General features: G+C 40.4%; 1 protein-coding gene across 9 annotated transcripts in view; it reads right to left on the reverse strand.

Annotated features, from left to right (window-relative positions):
- wnk2 (WNK lysine deficient protein kinase 2) overlaps positions 1 to 27,643 on the reverse strand; it is a 76,549-nt gene that overhangs the window by 14,254 nt on the left and 34,652 nt on the right. For 3 of the 9 annotated variants that reach the window (XM_057845603.1, XM_057845602.1, XM_057845599.1), the window contains exons 8-24: positions 27,063 to 27,370; positions 26,261 to 26,959; positions 25,725 to 25,847; positions 22,418 to 22,534; positions 21,930 to 22,280; positions 21,187 to 21,768; positions 17,994 to 18,040; positions 17,730 to 17,892; positions 17,535 to 17,651; positions 17,282 to 17,452; positions 16,830 to 16,872; positions 16,616 to 16,765; positions 10,984 to 11,843; positions 7,604 to 7,661; positions 7,418 to 7,482; positions 6,758 to 7,338; positions 4,839 to 5,071 (exon numbers count right to left, since the gene is read on the reverse strand). In XM_057845603.1, coding sequence (XP_057701586.1) covers positions 4,839 to 5,071; positions 6,758 to 7,338; positions 7,418 to 7,482; positions 7,604 to 7,661; positions 10,984 to 11,843; positions 16,616 to 16,765; positions 16,830 to 16,872; positions 17,282 to 17,452; positions 17,535 to 17,651; positions 17,730 to 17,892; positions 17,994 to 18,040; positions 21,187 to 21,768; positions 21,930 to 22,280; positions 22,418 to 22,534; positions 25,725 to 25,847; positions 26,261 to 26,959; positions 27,063 to 27,370 — 4,668 coding nt within the window. The remainder of the gene's footprint in view (positions 1 to 4,838; positions 5,072 to 6,757; positions 7,339 to 7,417; positions 7,483 to 7,603; positions 7,662 to 10,983; positions 11,844 to 16,615; positions 16,766 to 16,829; positions 16,873 to 17,281; positions 17,453 to 17,534; positions 17,652 to 17,729; positions 17,893 to 17,993; positions 18,041 to 21,186; positions 21,769 to 21,929; positions 22,281 to 22,417; positions 22,535 to 25,724; positions 25,848 to 26,260; positions 26,960 to 27,062; positions 27,371 to 27,643) is intronic. The other 6 variants (XM_057845601.1, XM_057845605.1, XM_057845600.1 and 3 more) reach the window with 6 other exon arrangements.

Below are 27,643 nucleotides of genomic sequence, written 5' to 3' on the forward strand. Positions count from 1 at the left end.
GTACATAACACTTCTTAGAATAACAATGTCATTAGTGACATTTTGCCATCTTACTGTTTTTTTCAGTCCGAACACACATTAATATCATAATAACAGATAAGGTCACTACCAGAGCAGAGTCCATATTAATGAGTACAGTAGAAATTGCAGTTGCCTGAAGTGTTGTCATCTGTGTCCTCAAAGAAGCGCATTTTTAGAAGTAGCATATTTTTCGGACTAAAAGGGACACTTAAAATGCTTCATTTTTCCCCAAATTAACAGTGTGCCTCATGTATGAATTCTGGTTGTGCATAATGACGATTTTGTAGGAGCATAACTGTATTATACCGCTGCAGTGTAAGATACACATACCGTACGTCATTCATCAAACTCATGAACAAAATAAAAATAAAAATAAATGGGTGTATGCAACAATAATTATTGCTAAAATATGAAGAAAAAATGGAAAATTCATTGATGGACAAATGCGCATTATAATCAGGACTGCTTTATATACGAATACAAATAAACAATATTTATTGATAATCCAGGCCGATTTATAATCCGAAAAATATGGTACTCTACAGGCATACAGTATTGGCACTTTGGTGTAATCAGTGCACTCCGGGTGAAGAGAAAAGAGAAAAGCAGACACCACAAGATGACATGTAGCGACAAACAAGGGCAAAGAGTAGGGATGCTCATTGTTTTTTGCTCCAAGATCAACTTTTCAAGGAGCCAACCTCCCGCAATCTTCCTTAAAAGCGGGGGTGGGGAGTCCAAACAAACAAAAAATATTGAGTTTATGTTGCTCACATCTCATAATTAAGTATGTGCATATATATATGTACAGTATACAGTTGTATGAAAAAGTATCTGAACCTTCTGGAATTTCTCACATTTCTGCATAAAATCACCATCAAATGTGATCTGATCTTTGTCAAAATCACACAGATGAAAAAACTGTCTGCTTTAACTAAAACCACCCAAAGATTTACAGGTTTTCATATTTTAATATGGATAGTATGTAAACAATGACACAAGGGGGGAAAATAAGTAAGTGAACCATCACATTTAATAGTTTGTGCCCATCCATCCCCCCTTTGGCAGCAATAATTTCGCCAGAGCTTCCTGTAGCTGCAGATAAGTCTGGCACATCGATCATGACTAATCAGGCCCATTCTTCTCTACAAAACTACAGTAGTTCAGTCGGATTCCTGGGATGTCTGGCATGAATCGCTGTCTTTAAGTCATCTCAGCAGCATCTCAATGGGGTTCATGTCTGGACTTTGACATGGCCACCCAAGAGCGTGTATTTTGTTTTTCTGAAACATTCTGAAGTTTATTTACTTCTGTTGTTTTAGATCAGACATGTCCAAAGTCCGGCCCGGGGGCCAAATGCGGCCCGTGGTCAAAATTCATCCGGCCCCCAGCCTCTGTCATAAAATCAATAACGTCTGGCCCGCACACAGACTTGATAAATTGGTCAGCAGTACTGCTACAAGCATATGAAGCAGCTTAACTAAAAACTAAGAACTATCTTAACACTAAATGCTGCTCCTCATTTACCCACTAAAAGGCAGCAGCACTCAAAGCAACATTACCACATATGACCCTTTACTCCCAATTATGTAAAATGACGACAATCAATAACAACAAAAAGTTGACTGCAACAGCCGTCGCTTCAAGGATAGGTGGAAATTGGACTATTTCTTCACTAAAATACGCAATAACTGTGTCTACCTCATTTGCAAAGAGACAGTCGCTGTTTTTAAAGAGTTCAATATGAGGCGATATTACCAAACAAGACACGCTGACATGTACGACAAGATTACAGGGAAGATACAGTACGTAGTGAGAAATTGAAGCAACTTGAAGCTAGTTTAATTTCACAGCAGCAGTATTTCGCAAGAGCCCGAGAGTCGAAAGAGAACGCCACAAAGGCTTGTTGCGAAATTGTTGAAATTAATTAAAAAAATAATAATAAAGCAAATGTGACACACAGAATGGCTTGCTAAAATTTGCTTAAATATATTGTTTTACGTAAAGGACGTCAGCCACGGTCGGCCCCCCCAGATTTTTACCACACCAAATCTGGCCCCCTTTGCAAAAAGTTTGGACACCCCTGTTTTAGATCATTGTCTTGTTGCAGCATCCATCCTCTTTTTAGCTTCAACTGTCTGACAGACAGACTCAGGTTTTCCAGCAAAACATCCTGATAAACTTTTAAATTCATTCTTCCATGAATGATTGCAAGTTGTCAAGGACCTGAGGCAGCAAAACAGCCCCAAATCATGATGTTCCCTCCACCATGATTCACGGTGGGGATGAGGTGTTGATGTTGATGAACTGTTCCATTTTTCCTCCATACATGACGTTGTGTGTTACTCCTAAACAATTCAACTTTGGTTTCATCAGTCCACAAAATATTCTGCCAAAACCTCTGTGGAGTGTCCAAGTGCCTTTTTGTGAACAGCAACAATGTTTTTTTTAGGCATCAGTGGCTTCCTCCGTGGAGTCCTCCCATGAACACCATTCTTGGCCATAGTTTTACATATAGTTGTTGTGTGCACAGAGATATAGATCTGTGCCAGTGATTTCTGTAAGTCTTTAGCAGACATTCTAGGGTTCTTTTTACCTCTCTGAGTATTCAGTGCTGAACTCTTGGCGTCATCTATGGTGGACGGCCACTCCTTGGGAGAGAAGCAACAGTGCCAAACTCTCTCCATTTGTAGACAACTTCTCTCACTGTCAAGTGATGAACATCCAGACTTTTAGAGATGGTTTTGTATCCTTTCCTAGCTTTACACAAATCAACAATCCTTGATCGCAGGTCTTCAGACAACTCTTTTGACCGAGCCATGATGCACATCAGACAATGCTTCTCATCAAGACTTTTCTTACCAGGTGTTTGTTTTAGAATGGATAGGACAGCTTTAAACCACTCATCAGCAGTGTTGGGAGTGACGCTGTTATAAATAACGCCGTTACGCGTTATTTTTTCAGTAACGGGGTAATCTAACCAATTACTTTTTCCGCCGTTACAACGCCGTTACCGTTACTGACGGTCAAAAGCGGTGCGTTACTTACTCTGAATAAATTGAAGAAACTACCAGCCGTGTCGAGTCGACTCTCTGCTCTGTTGATTTGTCATCCAAGACTTGGGGTGCGTTCAGGTTCGAGAATAGCGCACGTACTTCTGACTCCAAGCTGTTTGTCCCCGCTCATTCAATTAAACAATGCTTTCCAAAGTTTGGTAACGTTTCTCTGTTTGCTACACCTGATGCTAGCCTCGTTCCCATCTCCCACTGTCAGCCAGCAATAATTCTGCTTCCATCTTGAGAACGGCAAACGCTTTGAAGGTGACGTGAATTGTCGGGAAACGAGCCTACCTAAATGCAGCCCCTCGAGAGATGCAATGGAAGTGATTGTGATTGGCTGAGGGTTAGAGTCATGTGTCCTAGTAAGCCAATCAGAGCCGGTGATTTCACAAGCAAACCGGAACAGCGCGTGCGGCAAACACACACGCAAAACAGATGCACAGGGTCGGGATGGCAGAACTTTCAGAAGAAAAATTGTCCTTTAAGAGGTGGCGATATAGACACTATTTCAAGTTTGTCGAAATTAAAGGAAAGAACCTGCATGTAATGTGTAATTTACGTCCCGGGGCAAAGCTTTTGTCGACATCTGTGGTAAGCAATTCAAATCTGCTGAAGTACCTAACAAGTTAACTACCTGTCTGTTTTTCTCTATTCCACTGACCCCAAATACTGCTCAGAAAATTTCAAATTCTTTGACATACAACAAGTTCTTTTTAAAGTAACGGAAATAGTTACTTTCCCTGGTAACTATTTACTTTTACTATTGAGTAATTCAGTTACTAACTCAGTTACTTTTTGGAAGAAGTAGTGAGTAATGTAACTAATTACTTTTTTAAAGTAACGTGCCCAACACTGCTCATCAGTGATTGGGAACACACCTGACTTAAAATGTTTGGTAAAAATTGGTTTCAATTGCTCTTTAAGTCTCCTTAGGCAGAGGGTTCACTTACTTATTTTCCCCCGTCTGTCATTGTTTCCATGCATTAAAACATGAAAACCAATAAATGTTTGGGTGGTTCTAGTTAAAGCAGACACTATATTGTCATATGTGTGATTTTGACAAAGATCAGATCACATTTGATGGTGATTTTATGCAGAAATTTGAGAAATTCCAAAAGGTTAAGATACTTTTTCATACGACTGTATCTATCTATCTATCTATCTATCTATCTATCTATCTATCTATCTATCTATCTATCTATCTATCTATCTATCTATCTATCTATCTATCTATCTATCTATCTATCTATCTATCTATCTATCTATCTATCTATCTATCTATCTATCTATCTATCTATCTATCTATCTATCTATCTATCTTTCTATCTATCTATCTATCTATCTATCTATCTATCTATCTATCTATCTATCTATCTATCTATCTATCTATCTATCTATCTATCTATCTATCTATCTATCTATCTATCTATCTATCTATCTATCTATCTATCTATCTATCCATCTATCTATCTATCTATCTATCTATCTATCTATCTATCTATCTATCTATACCTGTATATATATATATATATTATTATTATTTTATTTTTATTTTTTTTTACGATCGACTGGTCGATCGCAATTGACGTAATGGATACCTCTGGCATAGAGGTGAGGTTATAGGGAGACTTAAAGAGGAGGAGAATGAATTAGTATTCAGTTCTCCATTTGACCAGTAGCCAATGCAGGCCGTTGAGTGTGATCGAAAGGAGTTCTGGCAATGTTATAGTAACGATACATTAATGTTATAATACTCACTTGATCTGCTTGAGTCACCAGTTTTATTCGTGACATGTCGAAATTGTTGCACCAGAGGGCTAAGGAGCTTTCCAGGTTTCAGCCTGTGCTTGCCAGATCTTTTTCTGCGAGCTGCAGGTGGTGCTACGTGTGAGTACGTCAGGCCAGAGGGAGGGACTTTGCCAAGTCTGAGGTACAGAAGCTCCACTTCTCCTCGCTGATGGGCCTGCAGCTCAGAGATCTCCCTCAAATGCCTAAAGGAATTGGGGCAAGAAAGTAAAGCCCATTTATAAATGAGTACATGATTATATACAATACACGATTATGGCCCAAGTGATAATCACATTTTTTTAAAGTCCGCATTGGAATCAAAGAGAAAAAAATTATAATGTTAATTAATTCATTGACATCGAACAATATTGGAGAAAAATTCAGAGCAATAATTGACAATGAATTATCATTTGAAAATAAATGCTAAAAAAATAATAATAAATATATAAAAAATCGCCTAGAATTTAAAAGTTAGCTAAATAATTATGCTACTATCTTCACGGTAATTGTTCCCATTCCCAAATAAATTCAGATGTGTGCTGTGTGTTCCTTTTCCCCAATTTTTTGCTATACTATCCTCTTGTATGTTATTTAGTCAACTTGACGTAGACTTAAAAATGCACTCACAGCCCGGTCCTTGGTAGATTACTGATTGAGAAAGTGCTTGATATGAGTAGCAGAGACTGCATTTTATATTTTTTAAAATTAGCTGTTAAGACCTTGTAGTTTTCCTTCCACATTTCTTTTGCATGGAAAAGATATACAAAAACATTTAACATCCCAAATGAATCAAAAAAAAAAAAAACATTTAGCTTAGTTTTCAGACTATAAGACGCTACTTTTTCCCCTCATTTTGAATTCTGTGGCTTATAGTCCATGATGTCACTAAGTGTCATCTGGCAAATTATGTCACTAACTCCATTTACGTCCAGCTCTGATCTTTTACATCCATTCAAAAGTGAGATAATTTGCCGGATGACTCAAAATAACATCTGTCATAAGCATTCATTAATGCTCATTGTAGTGTCATGTCATAATTATAATGGTCTCATGACAGTGTTATGGCAGCATTGTCAAATGTATGTATGTACCATAACTAGCAATTAATGAAACAACTAGAACAGTAACTGAAGAAATAATGAGCACAGAACATGAATTTTGGTTGTTATTTACATCTGGAGTGCTGCAATGCATGCTAGGAGGCATGTTGGATGACAACAGTGTCGACAGGAGAGTTTGACTGTCTCCCTCAAGGGAGCACTGATGTCCAAATGAAGTTTCTTGAACCAATGATGCTTTATAGCCAATTGGTTCAAAGCTTCATGGTGGTTCATTTGGTTTTATGACAGTCCCTCGATGCCGCTGTCAAATAAAGTGTCATCGGTTAATATCTTTTGGTGTAAATACCCTATAATACAGTGAGGACAGCTGCACCTTATAGTCCAGTGCCGCTTACCTATGAACAAATGCCGTTTTCGTGTCAAATCTGGTGGGTGGCGGCATATAGTCAGGTGCGCTTTATAATCCGAAAAATTACAGTATGTACGTTTTTACAAACATTCAATGGGCTAAAATATTTTTTTAAAACTAACAACAACATACGTACACTGTTATGAATTATTTTAATTTAAATGATGCATAGATGTAAGCAACACTGATATTCATCATTTTTTTGTGAGGAAATGCCAGTTTGAGCCTTCTTTACTCTACATTTGCTGTTTGGTGAGACTGCATTTTAAATGTGCAGATCACCAATAACTTGATTCATTGAATCATGGCAGAAGAAATCATTATCACGATTAAAATGTGATGTATAGTGCAACCCTCGTCTTTTGGGGACATGAGGGAAAGCCAGAGTGCCCCGACAAGAAAAAAAATGTCCTGCTCACTTCTCTCGGAGTGTCTGCAGTTCCCTTTTCATGTCAGAGTCCTCCATCTCAGAGTCATTGTCACTGCTTGCGTAGGCTGAGCCATGAACACCTCCGTGCCTGCTTGGAGAGTCGGAGCTCTGCACGCTGCTGCTTCGCCCTGAACGTCTGAGGAAGGCCACTGCCCTCTTCATCAGGTCACTTCCTCTACGCTCTGAGCGAGTATGTCGACTCGGGGTTGCTGGGGTCAGTTTGGCGGGGCTGCTCTCAGCCCCCGAGTCTGAAGAAAGGAAGCGTGCATGAATCGTGATGTCAACAGGTACAGACGCTGAGGTGACTGTAGGAGGCAAGGAGTTCTGATTAGACACAGAAGGAGGCGTGTCCAGATAAAAGTCAGGTGGAGCAGAGTAGCGACTGCAACGTGTCCTTTGCGTGATATCATCCTCCGTGCTGACCACAGAGAAGCGACCAATCGTGGTGGAAGGAGTCATCGTTTCAGAAGGAACAACGTAACCTGCGGGATGTGCTGGCGAGGCAACACTACTCCAACTCCTCTGTTTAACGTCTCGTTTGTTGGCCACTTCAGGAGGAACTGAGATTATCTGACGCAAAAAAAAATAAAAATGACTGTATACTTCTATATTCAACAGACTTTGAGGGGGATGTTGCCATCAAACACACCTTAAATCGGCCTCTTGTCCCAGAGCAGGAGACGGAGTGAGAAACATGCCTTTTGGAATGGGACGCTGCAGATAATTTCAAGTTTAAAAAAATAACAAATAAAAATTTAACACTGACAATTGTATCAACAGTGAAGTGCAATGTTTTGCAAAATTAAGTCATCAGATTTTACAGTAAAGTACGTACCACACACAGCTGAGTCACTCAGAGTGCTCAAACTATCCATTCTCTCTGGAATTTGAGGCTAAAAGAGATGATGGACAAAACAGTAAACAGTCATGAGTGTTTGTTGACTTTCAGCTATCAGAAAAAAAAAAACATCTTCAGCAATTAGAATGCTTTGTAGCTTAAACTACATTGCGTGAATACATTAAATTATCAAAGAAATTTATGTCAAATGTGGATGGATACATTTAATAGGAGGTGGCACATACGCGGAGTTTAAGGGGGGAGCAGTGCCCCCCCCCCCGGTGGCCGAAAAGTGTCATTGCATGTAATTGACTTTCCTACACAGTGGTACCTCGACATACGATCTCTTCGACACGCGATCTTTTCGACATCCGACGTAAAATTTGACTCGACATTTGTTTCTACATCCGACGACATGCTCTAAATACACGATCTATGACAGCACCGCAGTTCCTTTGTTTTCCCACAAGAAGGACGCACGGCAGATTTTCTTGTGAGAGAAATGAACATGGGTTCCAATAATGTTAGTGCAGGTGGTGAAAAGGAAAAAAGGTGATCCTTACCATTACCATTGACATGAAGATAGATATGATAGAAAAATATGAGCATGGGGTGCGCATCCATGATATGGCTCGCTCAACAATACAGCCGTAGACGGTCTATGACGGTGTTCGGCCATTCCTTACTACACGGCGAAACGTCCTACACAATGCTCAGCGCGCTTGCGCATGCATCCACACGCATGCGCACATGGGTTAGAAGCGGCGAGTACTCACGATTTTTGTTTTTATTTAGTTATTTAGAACCTTTTCACTGCCTCAAAGATACTTTTTGCATGTATTACCCTCTCATACTTTTAACCATTGTATTTTTTGTGCTTTGAAGCAGTTGACCACATTAGTCACATAGCGTATTTAAACCGTCCTTATTTGATATAACTACATTTAAGTGTTTTCTGCAGGCATTTGTTTAGTACGTTATTCCTGTATGCATCTTAACAAAACAAGTTTAGAGCGCACGGTAGTATTTTGGGTGTTAAATTCGACTAATGTAAGACGTTTCGCCGATGTAGGAGATTTTGGCAGAACAACGGTCCTCCTCCATTCGCCAGTCTTTATAAGTTAAGGTGGCAATTATTCTTGTGGCAACATCGCCAAAGAAATCACCAGCTTCGTCAGGTTTCTAATCATTCATTCCATCCCCTTGTGCCTCGTGTCCCCCGCAGCACGTAAACAAGGTGAAAGTGAAACTAAAAATGCTCACTATCCAGTCAGCCACGCGATGCGTTCAGGTACACTACGCAAACACATTCACCACATTAGAACCTGGTTTGATACATTATTACAGGTATTATTATTATTATTGTTATTATTCCAATTTTTATTCTTAATGTATTTGTTTTTCTCTTTGTAATTGATATTTGCAATAGTAACATCAGTATTTATTGAGAATTTAGTGTAGGCTTTAGGGCTGTGGAACGAATTAATGGAATTTTAATGAATTCTTATGGGAAAATCCTGCTCGACATACTACCATTTCGACTTACAAACAAGGTCCCGGAACAAATTAACTTTGTATGTAGAGGTACCAATGTATGTGATTTTAAAATGAATTTTCCAGTAAAATATTGTCTGTAAATATTGTAAAGTAATAAAACAAACAAGAAAAATGAATGAAATGAACAACAAAACATATTTTTTATAATGGGTCAAAATTATTTTTCGAACAGATCATGTGACAAGCACCTTAGACGGTCATTTGCTTTGCTCAGCCAAAACCACCTGAGGACCGAAGAGGCAAGATGGATATATGTAATTTTTTAAAAACCTAAACTTTCAAAAGCGACAAAAACTACTGAGCAAGAATCAAGGATTGAAAATATGAATGAAACGCCAGAAAACACCGCCAAAATGGTGAGCGGAGTTTCAATTTGCCCCACTAAAGACACTAATTTTACAACAGAGCCACCACCAGCGGGTGTACCATATTCAATGGGTGACGATCTTGGCAAAAATTAAAGCTGTCCAAAGCGGCCTGATTTAGAATTCCCCTCAAAAATGATGGGAAAGAAAGATCGCTCATTTTCAACTTATTATTATAAATGTTCTTGGAAGTTAATTTTATTGCTGACAGGCTGACACTGCGTTTCAGGGTCATCAACATGTTGTTCCCCCACTGCCCCAAAAGTCAAACTGCGCCTATGTGGTGGCACCATTATTTTTTTTCTTGCTTCCTGCTTTAATTGGGCTATGGAGTGAGCTAAGAATAGGAGTATTTCTGCAAGATCAAATTTTTTGTTCCATTCCATATTTTAGTAAACAAACTAGGGCTGTCAAACGATTAAAATGTTTAATCGAAATAATCACAGCTCAAAAATTAATTAATCGTAATTAATCTCAATTTGTTTTAATAAAATTTGTTAAATTTTCAATAAAAAAATAAACTAGTAGCTTGCCATTGTTGATGTCAATAATTAAACAATTCTCATGGTGCTGAACCCATAAAATCAGTCGCACCCAAGCGCTAGCAGAGGGCGACAAAACTCCAAAAAACACAAGTAACAAGTGCGCATGACCATGAGCTGTCATTTTAATCTGTTTGACCGGGGCATCTGCGTTAATTGCGTCAAACACCGTTAACGCGATAATTTTGACAGCCCTAAAAAAAACATATATAAAGGTAGGCCCCGGCTTACGACGTACCCGACTTATGTGAATTCGACTTTATGACGCCATTTTCTCTCCAGTCTTTTTTTTTCCCCCCTTATTCCTTATTGTACCTTACAGTACTTTATTTTATTAATAAGACTGTTCTGCCCTTTGCTGAAATGTGTATTTGATTGTAACGTCAACTTTTGGTTTGTGATGCATGCTTTTATTTTAGCGCAGGAGGCGTACACTAGGTAGTACTTCTGCACATGAGTAACAGCGTATTTACACACGAAGAACATATTTGCGCACACGCACACACGAGGAAGAGCACATTTGCACCCACGAAGAAGTCGTGCAGCCGAGAGAGAGCGAGAGAGAGAGAGAGAGAGAGAGAGAGAGAGAGAGAGAGAGAGAGAGAGAGAGAGAGAGAGAGAGAGAGAGATTACAGCTTAGCTCACTGTCTAACAAGGACTTAACTCCAATATCTTGGCGAAGACAGTACAATGGTGTATAAAACATGTTTTTGGATAGTTATTTTGAGATTTAGGGAGTATTTATGGGTATTTAAAGGGTTAATGCCGACTTATGCGGAAATTCGGGTTATGTCGCCAACGTAGGAACGGAACTCGTTCGTAACCCGGGGACTACCTGTATAACGTAAATATAAAGGCAGCTATTTCTAAAACAACAAATGATATCTTCTTTAACAGTGTTTACCAAACCTACCAGTTGTTCTCCTGCTCTGTAGCGACTCTCCTCCATAGGACCTGGTGTACTGTTTCCTGACCCACCAGTGGCACTGTCTGGACCAGGAGGAGATTGGACGTACTCGGTACCAGAACCTGGTGTCTCTGCGGTACTTCCCGATGGATACATGGGAGCGTATTCCTGGTATAGCAGGTTTCTTAGTTTTTCATCTAGTGTTTTAATTGTGCTGTCCACAAAGCCTCCGCGGCCCAGGCGGGATTCACCATCTGACTCTCCATGTCCTGCACCGTGCTGAGATGGTGCCGGGCTCTGGGGCAGCGATGACACTTTTGCTCCTCCCACACTGGAGAAAGGCTGGTGGAGGACCACAGGTTGCTGGGGGCGCTCACCACGTGCAGCGGCGGCATACGAGAGAGACAGTGACTCTTTAGCCGATCCTGGCTCCTGTGGTGGGAGAGGGGTTAGAGGGGAGCCACCCGGTGAGCTGCTCACATCAAGTGACAGTGGCATGACCAGAGGACAGCAAGGTATTTCCTCGGCCACAGACACGGGACAGGTGATGTCCACTATGTTTGAACTGGTATGGATGGGAGATGTGGCGCTCACAGGGGATCCTTGTGGTTTATCCGTTTGAAAGGTGGTTTGTGGAGATGAAACCGGCAAGGTTTGAGCTCTAGCTGGTTGTGCTTGAAGTACACTATTGAGGGGCTCCATTGATGGTACCGACTGAAGAGCCGGGGGTGCAGACACTGGAGGAGACAGGCTGGCCAACAGGAGAGGGTCTGTGTTGGACATAATTGGAGGGCTACAGAATCCATACACATCATGGATGAAGCCTCCACTACCACCTGACATTGTAGAGGATGAACCCTCTTCTGCTACAAGAAAGAAAACACACAAGCAAATAGGGATTATAACGATGCTATATTTATGTTTAACTAGCAACAGCACGGCCTGGCATTGGTCAGGTTTGTGTAATGTGAACAGTGTTGTTAATCTTACTGAAAAAAAGTAATTAATTATAGTTACAAATTACTTCTCCCAAAAAGTGTTGCGTTAGTAACTCAATTACCTGAATGTAAGAGTAATTAGTTACTTGGCAAAGTAATTGGTGATAATTAGTTTTTTTTTCCCCTCAAAAAAACAAAAAAAAAAAAACATTGGCCACACTATGTGAAGTTTTTTGTGAAGGTTTTTGGTACAATTGGCCCGAGCCCAATTCTTTACCCTAATTTACCCTTTACCCTGAATCAACTGTTAAAAGTTGTTAAAATTGCTCCCATTATTGCATTTGTTCCCTTCTCTCTACTTTCGACATATGAAAGTTTTAAAACTGTTTCATCATTTAAAGATAGATTCAAGTCAAGATTTTGCCGATTTAGAAGTATTTTAGATAAAAAGTTACTTAGGTTCGCTAGGAAGGTTCTCTACAACAGAGCCGTCCTAAAAAGTCAACTGCTTTAAGATGGCGGCTGTCTACTAACGCATTTAGTGCCATGCAGTGTTGTTAATTTTACTTTAAAAAAGTAATTAATTACAGTTACAAATTACTTCTCCCAAAAAGTAATTGCGTTAGTGACTCAGTTACCTGAATGTAAGAGTAATTAGTTACTTGGCAAAGTAACTAGTGATATTTTTTTTTCCCCCTCAAAAAAAAAAAAAAAAAAAAAAAAAAAAAAAAAAACACAGGTCACACAATGTGAAGCTTAAAGGGTTTGGGGGACAATTGGCCCTAGCCCAATTCTTTACCCTCCACTTAACTAGACACAAGGGTATTGCGATAACTAGCTAGTAACCTTTGCTATGTGTGGAAGTCATTTAAAGTTGTGAATCAATCGTTAAAGTTGTTAAAATTTCTCCCGTTATTGCATTAGTTCCCTTCTGTCTACTTTAAACATGTGTAAGTTTTAAAATTGTTTCATCATTTAAAGATAGATTTAAGTTAAGATTTTGCCGATTTAGGAGCATTTTAGATTTTAAAAAATTACTTAGGTTCGCTAGGAAGGATCTCTACATCAGGGCCTTCCTGAGAGGTCTACTGCTTTAAGATGGCGGCTGTTTACAAACGCATGTAGTCCTTAAAACATGTTGGCAATGCAGCAGTGTCTGTCATTTGCATCTAGTTCTATAATATGATATCTACCGTGTCATGTGGGTGTAGTTTGTCGGCTATGGCTGCAGTCAGGTATTATTGGAGCCACCTAGCATCGCGGTTGCAACGGCGTCTTCCCCACTCCTGCTCTGCTCTCGTCCCCGTGAGTCCGTTTCTCTCAGACTTTTTTTTATTCAACCAACTTAGTAACGCATAGTAACGCACGCCTTTCCCGCCTCAGTAACGGTAACGGCGTTGCCAAGATGAGAAAAGTAATTAATTAGATTACTCATTACTGAAAAAAATAACGCCGTTAGTAACGCCGTTATATTGTAACGCCGTTATTAACAACACTGAATGTGAACGCTATACAACCGAATGGCCGATAAAACATACTTTCCTTAGAGATGCAGCGGCAATGTATAATAGTAAAAGGACACCATAAAGGGGTTAATGTGCGGTAGCTCTTCCATCACTGTGTACAGTATGAATATCCAGCTGAAATAAATCTCTGACTAATATTCTTGAAATCTGTACACTTTTTTGAAATCCAGCGTCTTGTCGTGGAGTACTCAAAGCCACGACGTATCATCACCAGAGGTGGGTAGCGTTACATGTCCTCCGTTACATTTACTTGAGTAACTTTTTGAAAAAATTGTACTTCTAAGAGTTTTCACAATGCCATACTTTTTACTTTTACTTGAGTAGATTTGTGAAACGCTTTACCTCTTTATTCTTCATATTAGATTTTCGAAACGCTTTATCTCTTTATTCTTCATATTAGATTTTTTTCCTTTTTGCCAGCGATGCCAAGAGTAGCTCTACCAATTTCACCAATAAGACATCGCAACAATAATCACATGACTCCATTACACCAATCAGACACAAGCCTGCCGTTCTATGATCACGCCAGCCTGTTCAATCACGTGGCGTCTTTAAAGAACCGTAAAAAATAAAGTATTTGACATAGAGCGCTGCCCTCAACATGACTCGAAAGCGCGGATTTTAACCTCTCTCCCAGTCTTTATTTGGCACCAATTGACCACGGAAAAACAGAGATATGATCCTTTTAATTTCATATTAGTAACTATAAAGGAACTATTCACTATTCAAACTACAAAACTACTAAACTATTTTCTCCACTAGAGAGCAGGGCACTCATGCTCTTTGGACAAATAATTCATTTCTGTCATTTTTTTCTCTCACCGGAATTCAATGATTTTTTTTTTTTTTTTTTTTTTTGGCTTAATGCAGTTACGTATGTAATGGGTTATTGTACAGGATCATTTTAACAACAGTTCATATAGATAACAAAAAAAAAAAAAAAAAAAAATTGTAAGCAGTTACGCACAATGTTACTCATTACTTGAGTATTCTTTTCACCAAATACTTTTTTACTTGTAAGTGAGTACATTTTTTTGATGACTACTTTTACTTTTACTTGAGTAATATTATTTTGAAGGAAAGCTACTCCTACTTGAGTACAATTCTGGCTACTCTACCCACCTCTGATCATCACAGCACATTTAACTTTGCACATGAAACCGTAAAGTTTGAAAGCCAACTGCAACATTGCAAGTGCAATTGAAGCGTCTTTTGCCCAAAAGGCGGCGCTGTAGCTTCCAAAATCAGGGATTTTCTGTGCTAATTTTTGGAGTTTCAAGGTAATTTTCCGCAGTAAATGGAGGCTTAAAGAGATCAAACCCATCTAAGAACACTTGCATAAGCTTATTGTACAAATGTGGCAATTCTTAAGAAAATCGGTTGAGCCGTTTCGGAGTTCATAGGGAACAAACACACAAACAAAGTTCCATTTATATACAGTGCCTTGCAAAACTATTCGGCCCCCTTGAACTTTGCAACCTTTCGCCACATTTCAGGCTTCAAACATAAAGATATAAAATTTTAATTTTTTGTCAAGAATCAACAACAAGTGGGACACAATCGTGAAGTGGAACAAAATTTATTGGATAATTTAAACTTTTTTAACAAATAAAAAACTGAAAAGTGGGGCGAGCAATATTATTCGGCCCCCTTGCGTTAATACTTTGTAGCGCCACCTTTTGCTCCAATTACAGCTGCAAGTCGCTTGGGGTATGTTTCTATCAGTTTTGCACATCGAGAGACTGACATTCTTGCCCATTCTTCCTTGCAAAACAGCTCGAGCTCAGTGAGGTTGGATGGAGAGTGTTTGTGAACAGCAGTCTTCAGCTCTTTCCACAGATTCTCGAATGGATTCAGGTCTGGACTTTGACTTGGCCATTCTAACACCTGGATACGTTTATTTTTTAACCATTCCATTGTAGATTTGGCTTTATGTTTTGGATCATTGTCCTGTTGGAAGATAACTCTCCGTCCCAGTCTCAGGTCTTGTGCAGATACCAACAGGTTTTCTTCCAGAATGTTCCTGTATTTGGCTGCATCCATCTTCCCGTCAATTTTAACCATCTTCCCTGTCCCTGCTGAAGAAAAGCAGGCCCAAACCATGATGCTGCCACCACCATGTTTGACAGTGTGGATGGTGTGTTCAGGGTGATGAGCTGTGTTGCTTTTACGCCAAACATATCGTTTTGCATTGTGGCCAAAAAGTTCAATTTTGGTTTCATCTGACCAGAGCACCTTCTTCCACATGTTTGGTGTGTCTCCCAGGTGGCTTGTGGCAAACTTTAAACAAGACTTCTTATGGATATCTTTGAGAAATGGCTTTCTTCTTGCCACTCTTCCATAAAGGCCAGATTTGTGCAGTGTACGACTGATTGTTGTCCTATGGACAGACTCTCCCACCTCAGCTGTAGATCTCTGCAGTTCATCCAGAGTGATAATGGGCCTCTTGGCTGCATCTCTAGTCAGTTTTCTCCTTGTTTGAGAAGAAAGTTTGGAAGGACGGCCGGGTCCTGGTAGATTTGCAGTGGTCTGATGCTCCTTCCATTTCAATATGATGGCTTGCACAGTGCTCCTTGAGATGTTTAAAGCTTGGGAAATCTTTTTGTATCCAAATCCGGCTTTAAACTTCTCCACAACAGTATCTCGGACCTGCCTGGTGTGTTCCTTGGTTTTCATAATGCTCTCTGCACTTTAAACAAAACCCTGAGACTATCACAGAGCAGGTGCATTTATACGGAGACTTGATTACACACAGGTGGATTCTATTTATCATCATCGGTCATTTAGGACAACATTGGATCATTCAGAGATCCTCACTGAACTTCTGGAGTGAGTTTGCTGCACTGAAAGTAAAGGGGCCGAATAATATTGCACGCCCCACTTTTCAGTTTTTTATTTGTTAAAAAAGTTTAAATTATCCAATAAATGTTGTTCCACTTCATGATTGTGTCCCACTTGTTGTTGATTCTTGACAAAAAAATTAAATTTCATATCTTTATGTTTGAAGCCTGAAATGTGGCGAAAGGTTGCAAGATTCAAGGGGGCCGAATACTTTTGGAAGGCACTGTATAAGTTAAGATATATTCCTTGAAAACAAGTACATGGTGCGTTTTCATTCTGCTTCTGCAAATTCCAACATCATCAAATTTTGCACAGCAGATGCAAAAGAATCACCTCGTGATGTCGAAGGCCTGCAAGGCAGCTGCGTGTTGGCTGAACTGCTAGGAGAATGGGACAGTGTACCATCAGATGTGGGCTCCTGGCTGGAAAAGGGGGTCTCCTCCACAGGGCATATTATGAACCACCGCTTTCCTGTATGAAGAACTGCAGTACCCATGCAATTAGAAAATTAACAATAGAATTAAAAGGCACTGTGAAGACTATTTACCATTCTGCTGGTAGACGGGCTGGATTCCACCAGACTGTTGACTCTAGAGTAGGAAAAGACACTTGTGATAAAGGCAGATTTCCTGTACTGCATCAGTCATGTGATTGCTCTATCCTGAATCACTTTATGGAGAAAAGTATATGATGAACAAATACTTTATATGGGCTGTTGGAGTGTGTTTTTGAGAAGGGGTTGATGTTTGTAAGGTCTAAGGAGACTAACACTGTACCAACAAAAATTTCCTGGCAAATAATCTCTGTTCCGAGGTTTTTGATGGGAGTCCTGGAAAAACAGAAATGATACTCCCCTCCACTATTACCAGAAATTTGGAAAGAAAACATTATCAAAAATGTCTTGACTATTTCAGGGAGGAAACTCACACTCGTGTCCATATAGTGAATTGCAGGCACAATCATTTACTTTAATTGGGAATGTTGCTAAACTTGTATTACCTCGCCTGCTAGTCCGTCAGAGTTCTCTCCTATTTTTGGACTGCAGCTCAGAGTAGACACCCTCTCACCCTCCGTGTCGTCATTCAACATGTCTTCAGCTTTATCCACGATGTCCTTTAACTGGTCGATGAAGATCTCTTTTTCTAAAAGTAGGATAAATCCATTCTCCACCTGAAGTAAAAAGAAAATGCCGTGTTTTCCACCACATCGTAGGAGTAGATGAGAAAGCATATGAACATCAGGTCAAACAAACCATATAAGTGGCAATTTCCTCTGGAGCATCACCATCGAGATCAAATTTAAAAGTCACCATTTTGTGATTGTGAGTCTCCAGTTGACATTCAACCATCTTGTCACCGGTGTTACAAACCTGCAGGAGACCACACTTTGCAATCAAGAATTTTTAGGAGAGTTTAACCTTTGGGAAAACGCGAATTGTGTTACTCACATTGAGCATGCTCAATTTGGGCTTGCTCGTCTTTTCTTGCCTAGATCGTGTGCGTGTCGATTTTCGATGATGTTTCTTGTGTTTTCCTTCTCCCTTACCTCCACTGGCCAAGCTGTCATATCCATCACTTGTTTCCTTACCAGATGCGACATCTGAGTATGGACTGAAGAAAAATGGCAAACATTGACATTTAAGCACACTAATAATAGGCTATGTGGGTTATGTTGAGAGTTATATGAGGATTAAAAATTATAACACACACACCTGTCATAGGTGTAGTTGGGCACAGCGGTTTTTTCTTGAAACACTTCCTGAAGTGAGGAAATGAAGTGAGGAAATGAAGTGAAATTGGTGTATCTGGACATTTAAATTAGCTGGGTATTTTTAATGTCATTTATTTTATGTTTTAAATTTAAAGGATAGCTCATTTGTGCTTGTTGACTTTCAGATACTGTTATTAACTCACTAGCTACCACTGACAGTGATGGAATAATCAGATCTGCTCCAAAAGATGGACTTAAAATTGATCACACAGTAATTTTGGCAAATTACCACTTATAACAGTGAAACTAAAGAAACAACAACTTTCTATTTGTCGTAATTGCTTCAATGTTATTTCATGAAATATCTCATTGGCTGCCATCGAATTACCACCTCACCCTCTCAGTCAAAATGAATTGGACCTCAGTCGCAATATATGTCAATGAAATATCATAATGTAGGGATGTCCCGATACGATAGCGTGATCGGAAATTTGGCAGATGCCGCCATTTTTCGGAATCGGGTAAAATATATAGGGTTTTTAATTTAAAAAAAATATTTATGGTATGTTATTCTACTTTATGCTCACACAGCACCACACTCTCCCTCCTGCTAAGCAGTGCGACCAAACTGTCCAGTGCAGCTGATGTTTGGTACTTAAAGTTAACAATAATTGACAGGTTTGTTGCTTTGATCTTGCCAGAGAAGCTTCTACGATCAAAAGCACAAATATGTTAATCATCGTTATAAGCTTGCAGCCCAGTCAATGTGTAAGTGAGAGGCTGTTCTCGGCAGCGTGAGCGTCAGAGTGCGAGTGGATTTGAGCGAACTCACTCAATTAAGCATTTAATAATGACAAGCATTTTTCTACGTTACTGTTTAAATATAATTCACATTATGAAGGCGGCAGGGTGGGACAGTGGTTAGCACGTCCACCTCATAGTCTGTGATAGACTCCAGCATCCATGTGACCCTCGTAAAGATAAGCGGTTGGATTAATGAATTATGTGAATGTTATGAAGATTGATTTAAAGTATGGAGTTAAAGGAGATGCAATGAAAAATTTGGATGCACCTACAATTTGTGCTGGAGCACCTTTTCCAATATCGTTCAGGCCAGAGCTATTCAAGTTATCTGGTGAAATTTTTTTGAGTTATAATTAATGTTGCACCAATACCGATACGGCACTAAAATGGTGGTATCGGTATCGGCGAGTACCAACAAATAGGGCGCCGATACCATTTACTGGTATCACTTGAACCCAGCCTTCTTTCTCCTGACACTCACTACACTTCTTTGTTGTGTGATCACACGTGATCACTTTGCATGCCAAGCAGCTATCGCTATTGACCTGCTTCAGACCAATGAGAGCAGGCCAATAGCTGTTCCTAACCAATGCCGGGGCAGCTTTTTCATATGGAGGAAAAACAAACCAGGAGAAGAAATGTCGGCGATCTGGGAATATTTCAACATAGAAACTCTGTTGAGTACAATGGCTGCATGCAAGATCTGAGGCCTTAAAGTTTCGAGAGGTTGAGTTAAATCAGCCAGACTCAATACCTCGAACCTGATAAAACATTTGAAGACGAAACGTGAACGAACACAAATAGTTTGAGGCTACAACAGCAGCAACTGCTACCAAGAGAAAGGGGGCTGGACCAGAGCAACAAACCTTGGTCAGTTGACTTCGTCTATTCACTACGTTTATTTTCATTGTCTTTTACTAAAAGAAACGCCGCGGTAATTTAAGACCTCAAAAGTGCTGTAGAAGTAAGCAAACTAATCTAAGCCAAGTGGCTAAGTTTTGTGTGTCAGAGAGAGAGAGAGAGAGAGAGAGAGAGAGAGAGAGAGAGACTCACTCGTGCGTTGCTTGCATTTGTGCGTTAACATAAAGATGGAGTTGTTATGTTGCTGCTGGTGTACAGAGAGGGAAGCTGATAGAGAGACAAGATGCTGTGATCAATTATTATTAAAATATTTTATTATTTGTCACCCATGCCAGGTATGCAATAAAAAGTTGTACTGGATTTACTTTGTATTAGTCTTTTTCCTGTTTGACAAAGGTAAGCAGCAGCCTGACAAAGCCATGATAGCAATGATTTCACATCCAAGTATGTATATGGTAACACTTTATAATAACTATCCGTTTTACTACTTAATAGATCAATAGTAAACTGTTGATAAATGGTTATTGTTGATTTGTGAAATATTTGTAACAGTTTGTTAAGCATTTACAGGGTGTTCCAATATGGTTGACCCCATTCTAAATGCCCATGCTAGTTGATGGATCTTAATAAAACTATATACACTTTATGTTGAAGGTCATAAGTTTTATTGGTTAAATATACAAAGAAAAGTACAAATATTTGTTGGTTCTATGGCAGACTTTCATAAATGTGCAACGTAAGCGCTGCCTGCAAAATGCCTTATCAAAATTTTCTTCTGAAGTGAACGGCATGTCTTAACGTGAAAAGACAGAAATGCCATACGTTACACACAAAAACTTGAAACATTTCTAGACAAACTGTGTTTCAAGTTAAGAACACCCTGCAAATGCTTAACAAACTGTTAACAAATACTTCACAAATCAACAATAAATAATTTATCAACAATGATCTGTTAACTAGTAAAATGGAAATTTATTATAAAGTGTTGCCATATACGTATATATATTTCAAACGGAGTGGTATTGGAATGGAATCAGTATCGACCGATACTGCGCAGCCAGGTATCGGTATTGGGGCCAAAAAATGGAATTAGTGCAACATTAGTTATAATATCGCAATCTAATACTGCAATATATTGCAAACCCACAATAAAAAATCGCAATGATAGTTTTTTCCAATATTGTTCAGGTCTAATTTATACCTTTTATACCTAGAACAAGCGGAAGAGGAAGTACTGTAAAAAGTACAGTACTGTAACATATTTGGAACTTTTGTTCAAATAAAAGAATTTTTTTTTTTTTTTCCGGTATCGGATCAAAACTCTGTATCGGCAGATTCTCAAAATCTGATTACTTGGGCTCGGGTGCGAAAATGCGATCGGGATATCACTATCATAATGAATCCCAGCTATCGTAGTAAAATGGATTTGACGTATTTCGTTGTCAATGGCAAGACAATAATTATTAAGAACTACTACATTACGGAAATAACTCTCAATAATACATAGTCCAGTGTCATCCATGGCCTACCTCTGTGCAGGGATCCTGCTGTAAATTGCAAGAACCTGATGCTGTTTCTTTTTTATGACAAGCTGCAGGCTGGCTAACACATTCAGATGCCATTGAGACTGCTGTCTGGACGCCAGTGGGCTGCAGCGCTGGAACTGGGACAGAAATGGGAGCAACAGAAGGCTGATCTGGTAGAGGGATAGAGCTTGGTACAGAGACCAATCCTGGTACAGAGATCTGGGTTTGTTGCAATGCTGAGGAATCAGGTAAGCTTGTAGAGGAGACTTGTGTTGAACCTGTTACGGAAATTGTTGCATAAACTGGGGCTAAAGCTGAAGACTGAGCTAGTTGGCCTGCTGCTTGACTTTTTGGTTGGATTGAATCTGCAGTTTGTGCTGGGATTTGAGTTTCGACATCCGTTGCAGCAGAGATTGGTGCTGAAGTCTGAAATGCAGAGGCTACATTTAAGTCTGTGCTGACTACAGCTGTTTCTATATCTGTTCCGTTTCCCCAGAGAGGTATCTGAATAGTAGTTGGGACAGGTTGAACTGGGGCCAAAAGTTGAACGTCTTCTAAATTTCCCTGTGGAGTGTTGGTCTGGACCTAAGAAAATGGCACATTTTGGGGCATTGATTAATGGATGAAACAAATTGCTTGAAAATGCCCGAATGCATGGCCTGTACATGCATTTTACTGAGGGCTGAGCACCACTTGCGCCAACTCATTTCCAATCACCCAACACTTACTACAATTCAAATATTCACCTGTTCAGCCAGTTCTTGCTCAGGGTTTGGGACAGGATATGGGGTGGGTTGTACCTGGGAAAGAGGTAAGGAAGGGGTGTAATGGAAGCCACCAATGTTTGGATAGGATGTAACTGGGTCACTGTGATGAAGGGGCACTGCAAGGGACATGTTTATGGTAAAGATTGTGCTAGGGAGTGCTACAAAGGGCAACTGCTGAGTTGTGGACTGAAGGGTGCCAGAAGCTGAATGTGGGTTTTGGAGAATGCGGGTGGAGTGGGGTGAAGGTGGGTAGGAAGGGCTCGCTAAGGGAACCGGGGAGAAGGGAGGGGGCTTGGTGCCCCCTGCATGAACACAATATGGTGAGGGAAACTGGGAAAGAAAAAGGCAAAATGATACAAACTGAAAAAATTCACCATTTCAATTTAAAAAATAAACACACTGGCGTCATGCATCACAACAAACTGACCTGAAACATCCTTACTCAGTAATCTACAGTTATTACAGACCTGTGTGCTAATGTGCAGGGGCAGTAGAGGAGGGGTAGCACTGGTGGCAGACTGCGGAAAACTTGCCGATATGTCAGGAGGGCTCAGGTGAGCAGTAGTATTGTCAGCAGATATTTGCTAAGGAACACATTTAAATATTGTGTTTATCTATACAGTATATACACAGTAAAAGTGCAACTTCACTGGCATTTAATTATGGAACAAAGTGTGTTACACGGCAGTTTCATTATTTACTTTGGTTTTCATGAATTGTTTTTTAATTACAGTGCCTTGCAAAAGTATTCGGCCCCCTTGAACCTTGCAACCTTTCGCCACATTTCAGGCTTCAAACATAAAGATATATAATTTTAATTTTTTGTCAAGAATCAACAACAAGTGGGACACAATCGTGAAGTGGAACAAAATTTATTGGATAATTTAAACTTTTTTAACAAATAAAAAACTGAAAAGTGTGGCGTGCAATATTATTCGGCCCCCTTGCGTTAATACTTTGTAGCGCCACCTTTTGCTCCAATTACAGCTGCAAGTCGCTTGGGGTATGTTTCTATCAGTTTTGCACATCGAGAGACTGACATTCTTGCCCATTCTTCCTTGCAAAACAGCTCGAGCTCAGTGAGGTTGGATGGAGAGTGTTTGTGAACAGCAGTCTTCAGCTCTTTCCACAGATTCTCGATTGGATTCAGGTCTGGACTTTGACTTGGCCATTCTAACACCTGGATACGTTTATTTTTGAACCATTCCATTGTAGATTTGGCTTTATGTTTTGGATCATTGTCCTGTTGGAAGATAAATCTCCGTCCCAGTCTCGGGTCTTGTGCAGATACCAACAGGTTTTCTTCCAGAATGTTCCTGTATTTGGCTGCATCCATCTTCCCGTCAATTTTAACCATCTTCCCTGTCCCTGCTGAAGAAAAGCAGGCCCAAACCATGATGCTGCCACCACCATGTTTGACAGTGTGGATGGTGTGTTCAGGGTGATGAGCTGTGTTGCTTTTACGCAAAACATATCGTTTTGCATTGTGGCCAAAAAGTTCAATTTTGGTTTCATCTGACCAGAGCACCTTCTTCCACATGTTTGGTGTGTCTCCCAGGTGGCTTGTGGCAAACTTTCAACGAGACTTTTTATGGATATCTTTGAGAAATGGCTTTCTTCTTGCCACTCTTCCATAAAGGCCAGATTTGTGCAGTGTACGACTGATTGTTGTCCTATGGACAGACTCTCCCACCTCAGCTGTAGATCTCTGCAGTTCATCCAGAGTGATCATGGGCCTCTTGGCTGCATCTCTGATCAGTTTTCTCCTTGTTTGAGAAGAAAGTTTGGAAGGACGGCCGGGTCTTGGTAGATTTGCAGTGGTCTGATGCTCCTTCCTTTGATACTAACTTCCAGTGTTGGAATGTAACGATGTAAAAGTTATTTGTTACTGTACTTAAGTATATTTTTGTGTATCTTTACTCTACGTCAGTATAAATATGAAGGGGTACTTTTTACTTTTATTTCATTCCATTTTTTTACAGCACGAATCTGTACTTTTTACTCCACTAATTTCCAAATTGTCGCCTGTGTTACACGCTACTTTTGTTTGTTTCTCATTGTGAATTGATAGTTTCATTTTCATGCCTCCAGCGCAATCGATAACACGCATGCAACTTTACCTTAATTGAGCGCGAGAGGCAGCAACACAAGTACAAGCAAGATAAACAAGGCAGGTAAACAAGGTACAAGGTAGAAGGCAGGTAAACAAGATATTGACCAATAAAAACCAACAGTGCGAGCAGTGCGCCTTCAGATGGGTGTTGCACACTCTTGTACAGCAGGTGGCGGTATACACATGATAGTTGCTTGCAATCTGCCATTAATTTAAGTTTTGGAGTTTTTGAGCTTATTAAGTTTCTGTTTACAGTGCAGTGTATTTTTTCTTATATACTTGTACTTTTACTTAGGCATTTTTTGCACCTGTATCTGTACTTTTACTTTTCAAAAATTAGTACTTCATCCACCACTAACTTCCAAAATCAAATACATTCATGCAGTATTCTTAAAGTGCCTATGACAGCAAAAAGCATGTTTATTTCATATTTCACGCGGTATTTCAGGGCCCTGAATTAAAGCGCTTGGATCTGTGTGTAAGCGATAGTTTTATTTATTAACTTTTTGAGTATCGCGCCATGAAAATGAGTGACTTCTGGCTCCAGACTCAGGTTGAGGATGAATGCGAATGTGATGTCACCCGGGTCAACATCTCACAATACAGGATTGCTTTATAGCATGCAGATGGACTGCATTTATTTTTCGCATCACGCCAGCCAAATGTGCTGCAGGGTTTTGTTGCTACACCAGGGAGAGGCGTGTGAGCCTTTTTGGGTTTCAAAAAGTTCCCGTTCACCACAAGATTGGCCAAAAGAAGTCCGACAACCGTGGGACCATTGGACTTACGAGGAAGTGAGTAAACATCGTGTTTTATATTATGTCAAATAATGGGATCATGGCACACGTTTTAATACAGAGGTGGCTGGCACTTTGTGGCTGACAATGCTCCTTATCCATTGAAATGGTGACGACCGGCGGCTTGTTGCACACCCCCTTCGGTCCTCTTCCATGCCCGCCGGGAGAGCGCTATACTCAGCTTATGCTTGTGCGGTTCTCCATATCATCCAGACTTCCTGCCCCCGCTGCCCACTTCGTGTGCCCGGCAATAGACCACTATCCACGGGTTGGGGTCAGGCAAGTACGCGCTCCTCCTACGTTGGTCGGTTTGTCCGGCGGTCATTCTCCAGCTGCTTCCCTGGCAAACGAGCTCTCCTGCCCACAGCAGGGGAATGACGAGCTGTCACTTGCCCGCCGCCATGTGATATGATCCGGGGTTGTTTTGCATGATTTTTCGCTTCGAAAGGCAAAAATAAGACTTTGAAACGGTAGTTTTGCGTGATTTTTCGCTTCGAAAGGCAAAAATAAGACTTTGAAACGCCGCTCGGTTCGAGCTAGCTGTCACGCCTCCTGGTTTATTTACGCTCTCTGAAGCCGGGGCAGGGAAATGACAAAAGCCAGACTCACTCCGGTGGCACAAAATATCGTTCGGGAGGTGCAAGAGGTCGACAGTTTTGACCACTATGGAGTAATTTTGCCATGTTGCACTGAATAAATGCATTTTTTGCATTAATGCATTTAAGATTTTTTTATGCTGTCACAGGCACTTTAAAGTTGCATTACAATAATGGCCAGTAAAACAGAAATGATGGCCACCTGTTATGCCTTCATTTGAGTTTATATGACAAATGTAAACTGTTCTGATAGTACGTGTCCAAGTACCTGGTCGTGACCATATTGAGCAGTAAACTGTGTCTGCACAGTGGCCGTTGCTGCTGGGAAGCTCTGTGCTGTCTGTCTACTCTGGTGCATTGGAGGGGCTGGTGTTGATGGAGCAGAAACTGTCTGTCAGAAACAACACAGACGGCCCACATTAACTACACAATGACTCATGACCCAAAAGTGTACTTTGCGTTGCTAGTGCAAACTCAAACTCAAGGTCAAATTGCTCTATTTGCTGAAGCTGGTAGTAGGTAGTGTATCTTTTTTGGGCAGGAATCCAGAGGGGAGCGGGATGAAAAAGAAATTGCAGTGGCATGACTCACTAGGGCTGCATATAATTTTGTGAACCATCACACGCACCTTACTGGGCTCGATCTCAGGCTACTTAAAGTGAAAGCTTCATTATGGATAAGCATAGTGTTTCTTTCACATTTCTATGGCGATGCTTACAGAAAGAAGCAGCTTGCGGTGTCATAAAAAATGTAGCAGGCTGCCGCAGTGGCAGTGTTTGTTCTAGAGCTAGTGCTCTAACCTACCGGAGTATCTGCACTGCCTTTGCTGTTACATGTTGGTAAGCGGAGCCTTTTGTTTGAACTGGGGTTAGAAGAGGACAGTGGAACTTTAAGACTCTGACTTTTGTCTACATGCTCAAACAAAAGAGGAGTGTGACAGTTAGCACCACTCTCTGAAAGGGTGGGAGAACTTGTCCTCCGCCCGACGATGTGATGGAGACAGTGGTTCAGAAAATTGAGATCTCCACTGTCAAACAAATTCCTGCACAGATCAGCATTTGAAGCTGAGTGAGGTGAAATCAATGGTGGGGAGTGACAATTTGATGACTTTAAAACAGGAGGTAAAGTGAGCAGAAATGAGGTAGGCTTAGAGATGTGCGCACATCCCAAAGAACCCCTTCTCTTGGTCCTATTCACCCGAAGGAGAGACATGCAAGTTCCACAGTGGTGATGAGGCTGTGACCTGCAGGGAACGCTGGGTCGTTGCTCTGAGGGGTGAAGGAGAGGTGAAATGTAATTACTTGCTGAGTCACGATGACAAAATTGATGAGGGGACAAGAGGGCAGATGATAAAGATGAGTTTTTAGGACATGATTTGTGTCTGGTGTATGAGCCGGACAAATACACTCTTGACTGAGTCCCACACTTTAACTTCTCAACCTGGGCACTTCCACGTCTGGAAGCGGTAATGTCATGGTTTACAAAGGGTTCACTTTTGAGATGCTGATGAGAGATTATTTCAAAAAAGGACATAGAAATTGGTTATTACTACAAGGAAAGACATTAACTTTGACAAGGAAAAAATGGGGAGGTTTTACCAACTTACTGTTTGAGCCTCATCTGGCCCCAGGTGCAACTTTGCAGCAGGTGGTTGATAGGTCACGGCATCTATCTGACTTATGGTTTGCTGGTAGGCTCCTTGATGTAACTGTGTGGATTCTTGTATGTAATGGTCATGTGAGGCCTGTGCTGTGGTGAGAGGATATGGCCCCTGCTGTACTGGAGGTTCAAGCTGTGCAGGGGGACTGCTGACTGACTGAGCTGTGCAAATGGTCTCAGGCAGTGACTGGTAGGAGCCATTTTGCTGTTTGCAGAGATTGTCCAGTTGTATGGCAGAGCTCACACAAATGTCTGCTGTAAGAGATTGTAGTAAACTTTTAATTAATATCAGGAAGGACATACAGTAGATGGGACACATAAATAAGGAGACACTGGAATAGTATTTCATTTTAAAATCACTATCCGAGTGATGAAATGCAGTTTACTAGAATTTAGCATATGATATTATACTAGTATATATATTACTATATTATAGGAATTAAAAAACACTGTTACCACCTTGGTGAGTCTTGATAGGTTATTTGTGAGCAATTCCAACAAAACAAGGCAGACACTTGGTTCAGAAAT

Source organism: Corythoichthys intestinalis, chromosome 9 (assembly GCF_030265065.1).
Source record: "Corythoichthys intestinalis isolate RoL2023-P3 chromosome 9, ASM3026506v1, whole genome shotgun sequence".
NCBI lineage: Eukaryota > Metazoa > Chordata > Actinopteri > Syngnathiformes > Syngnathidae > Corythoichthys > Corythoichthys intestinalis.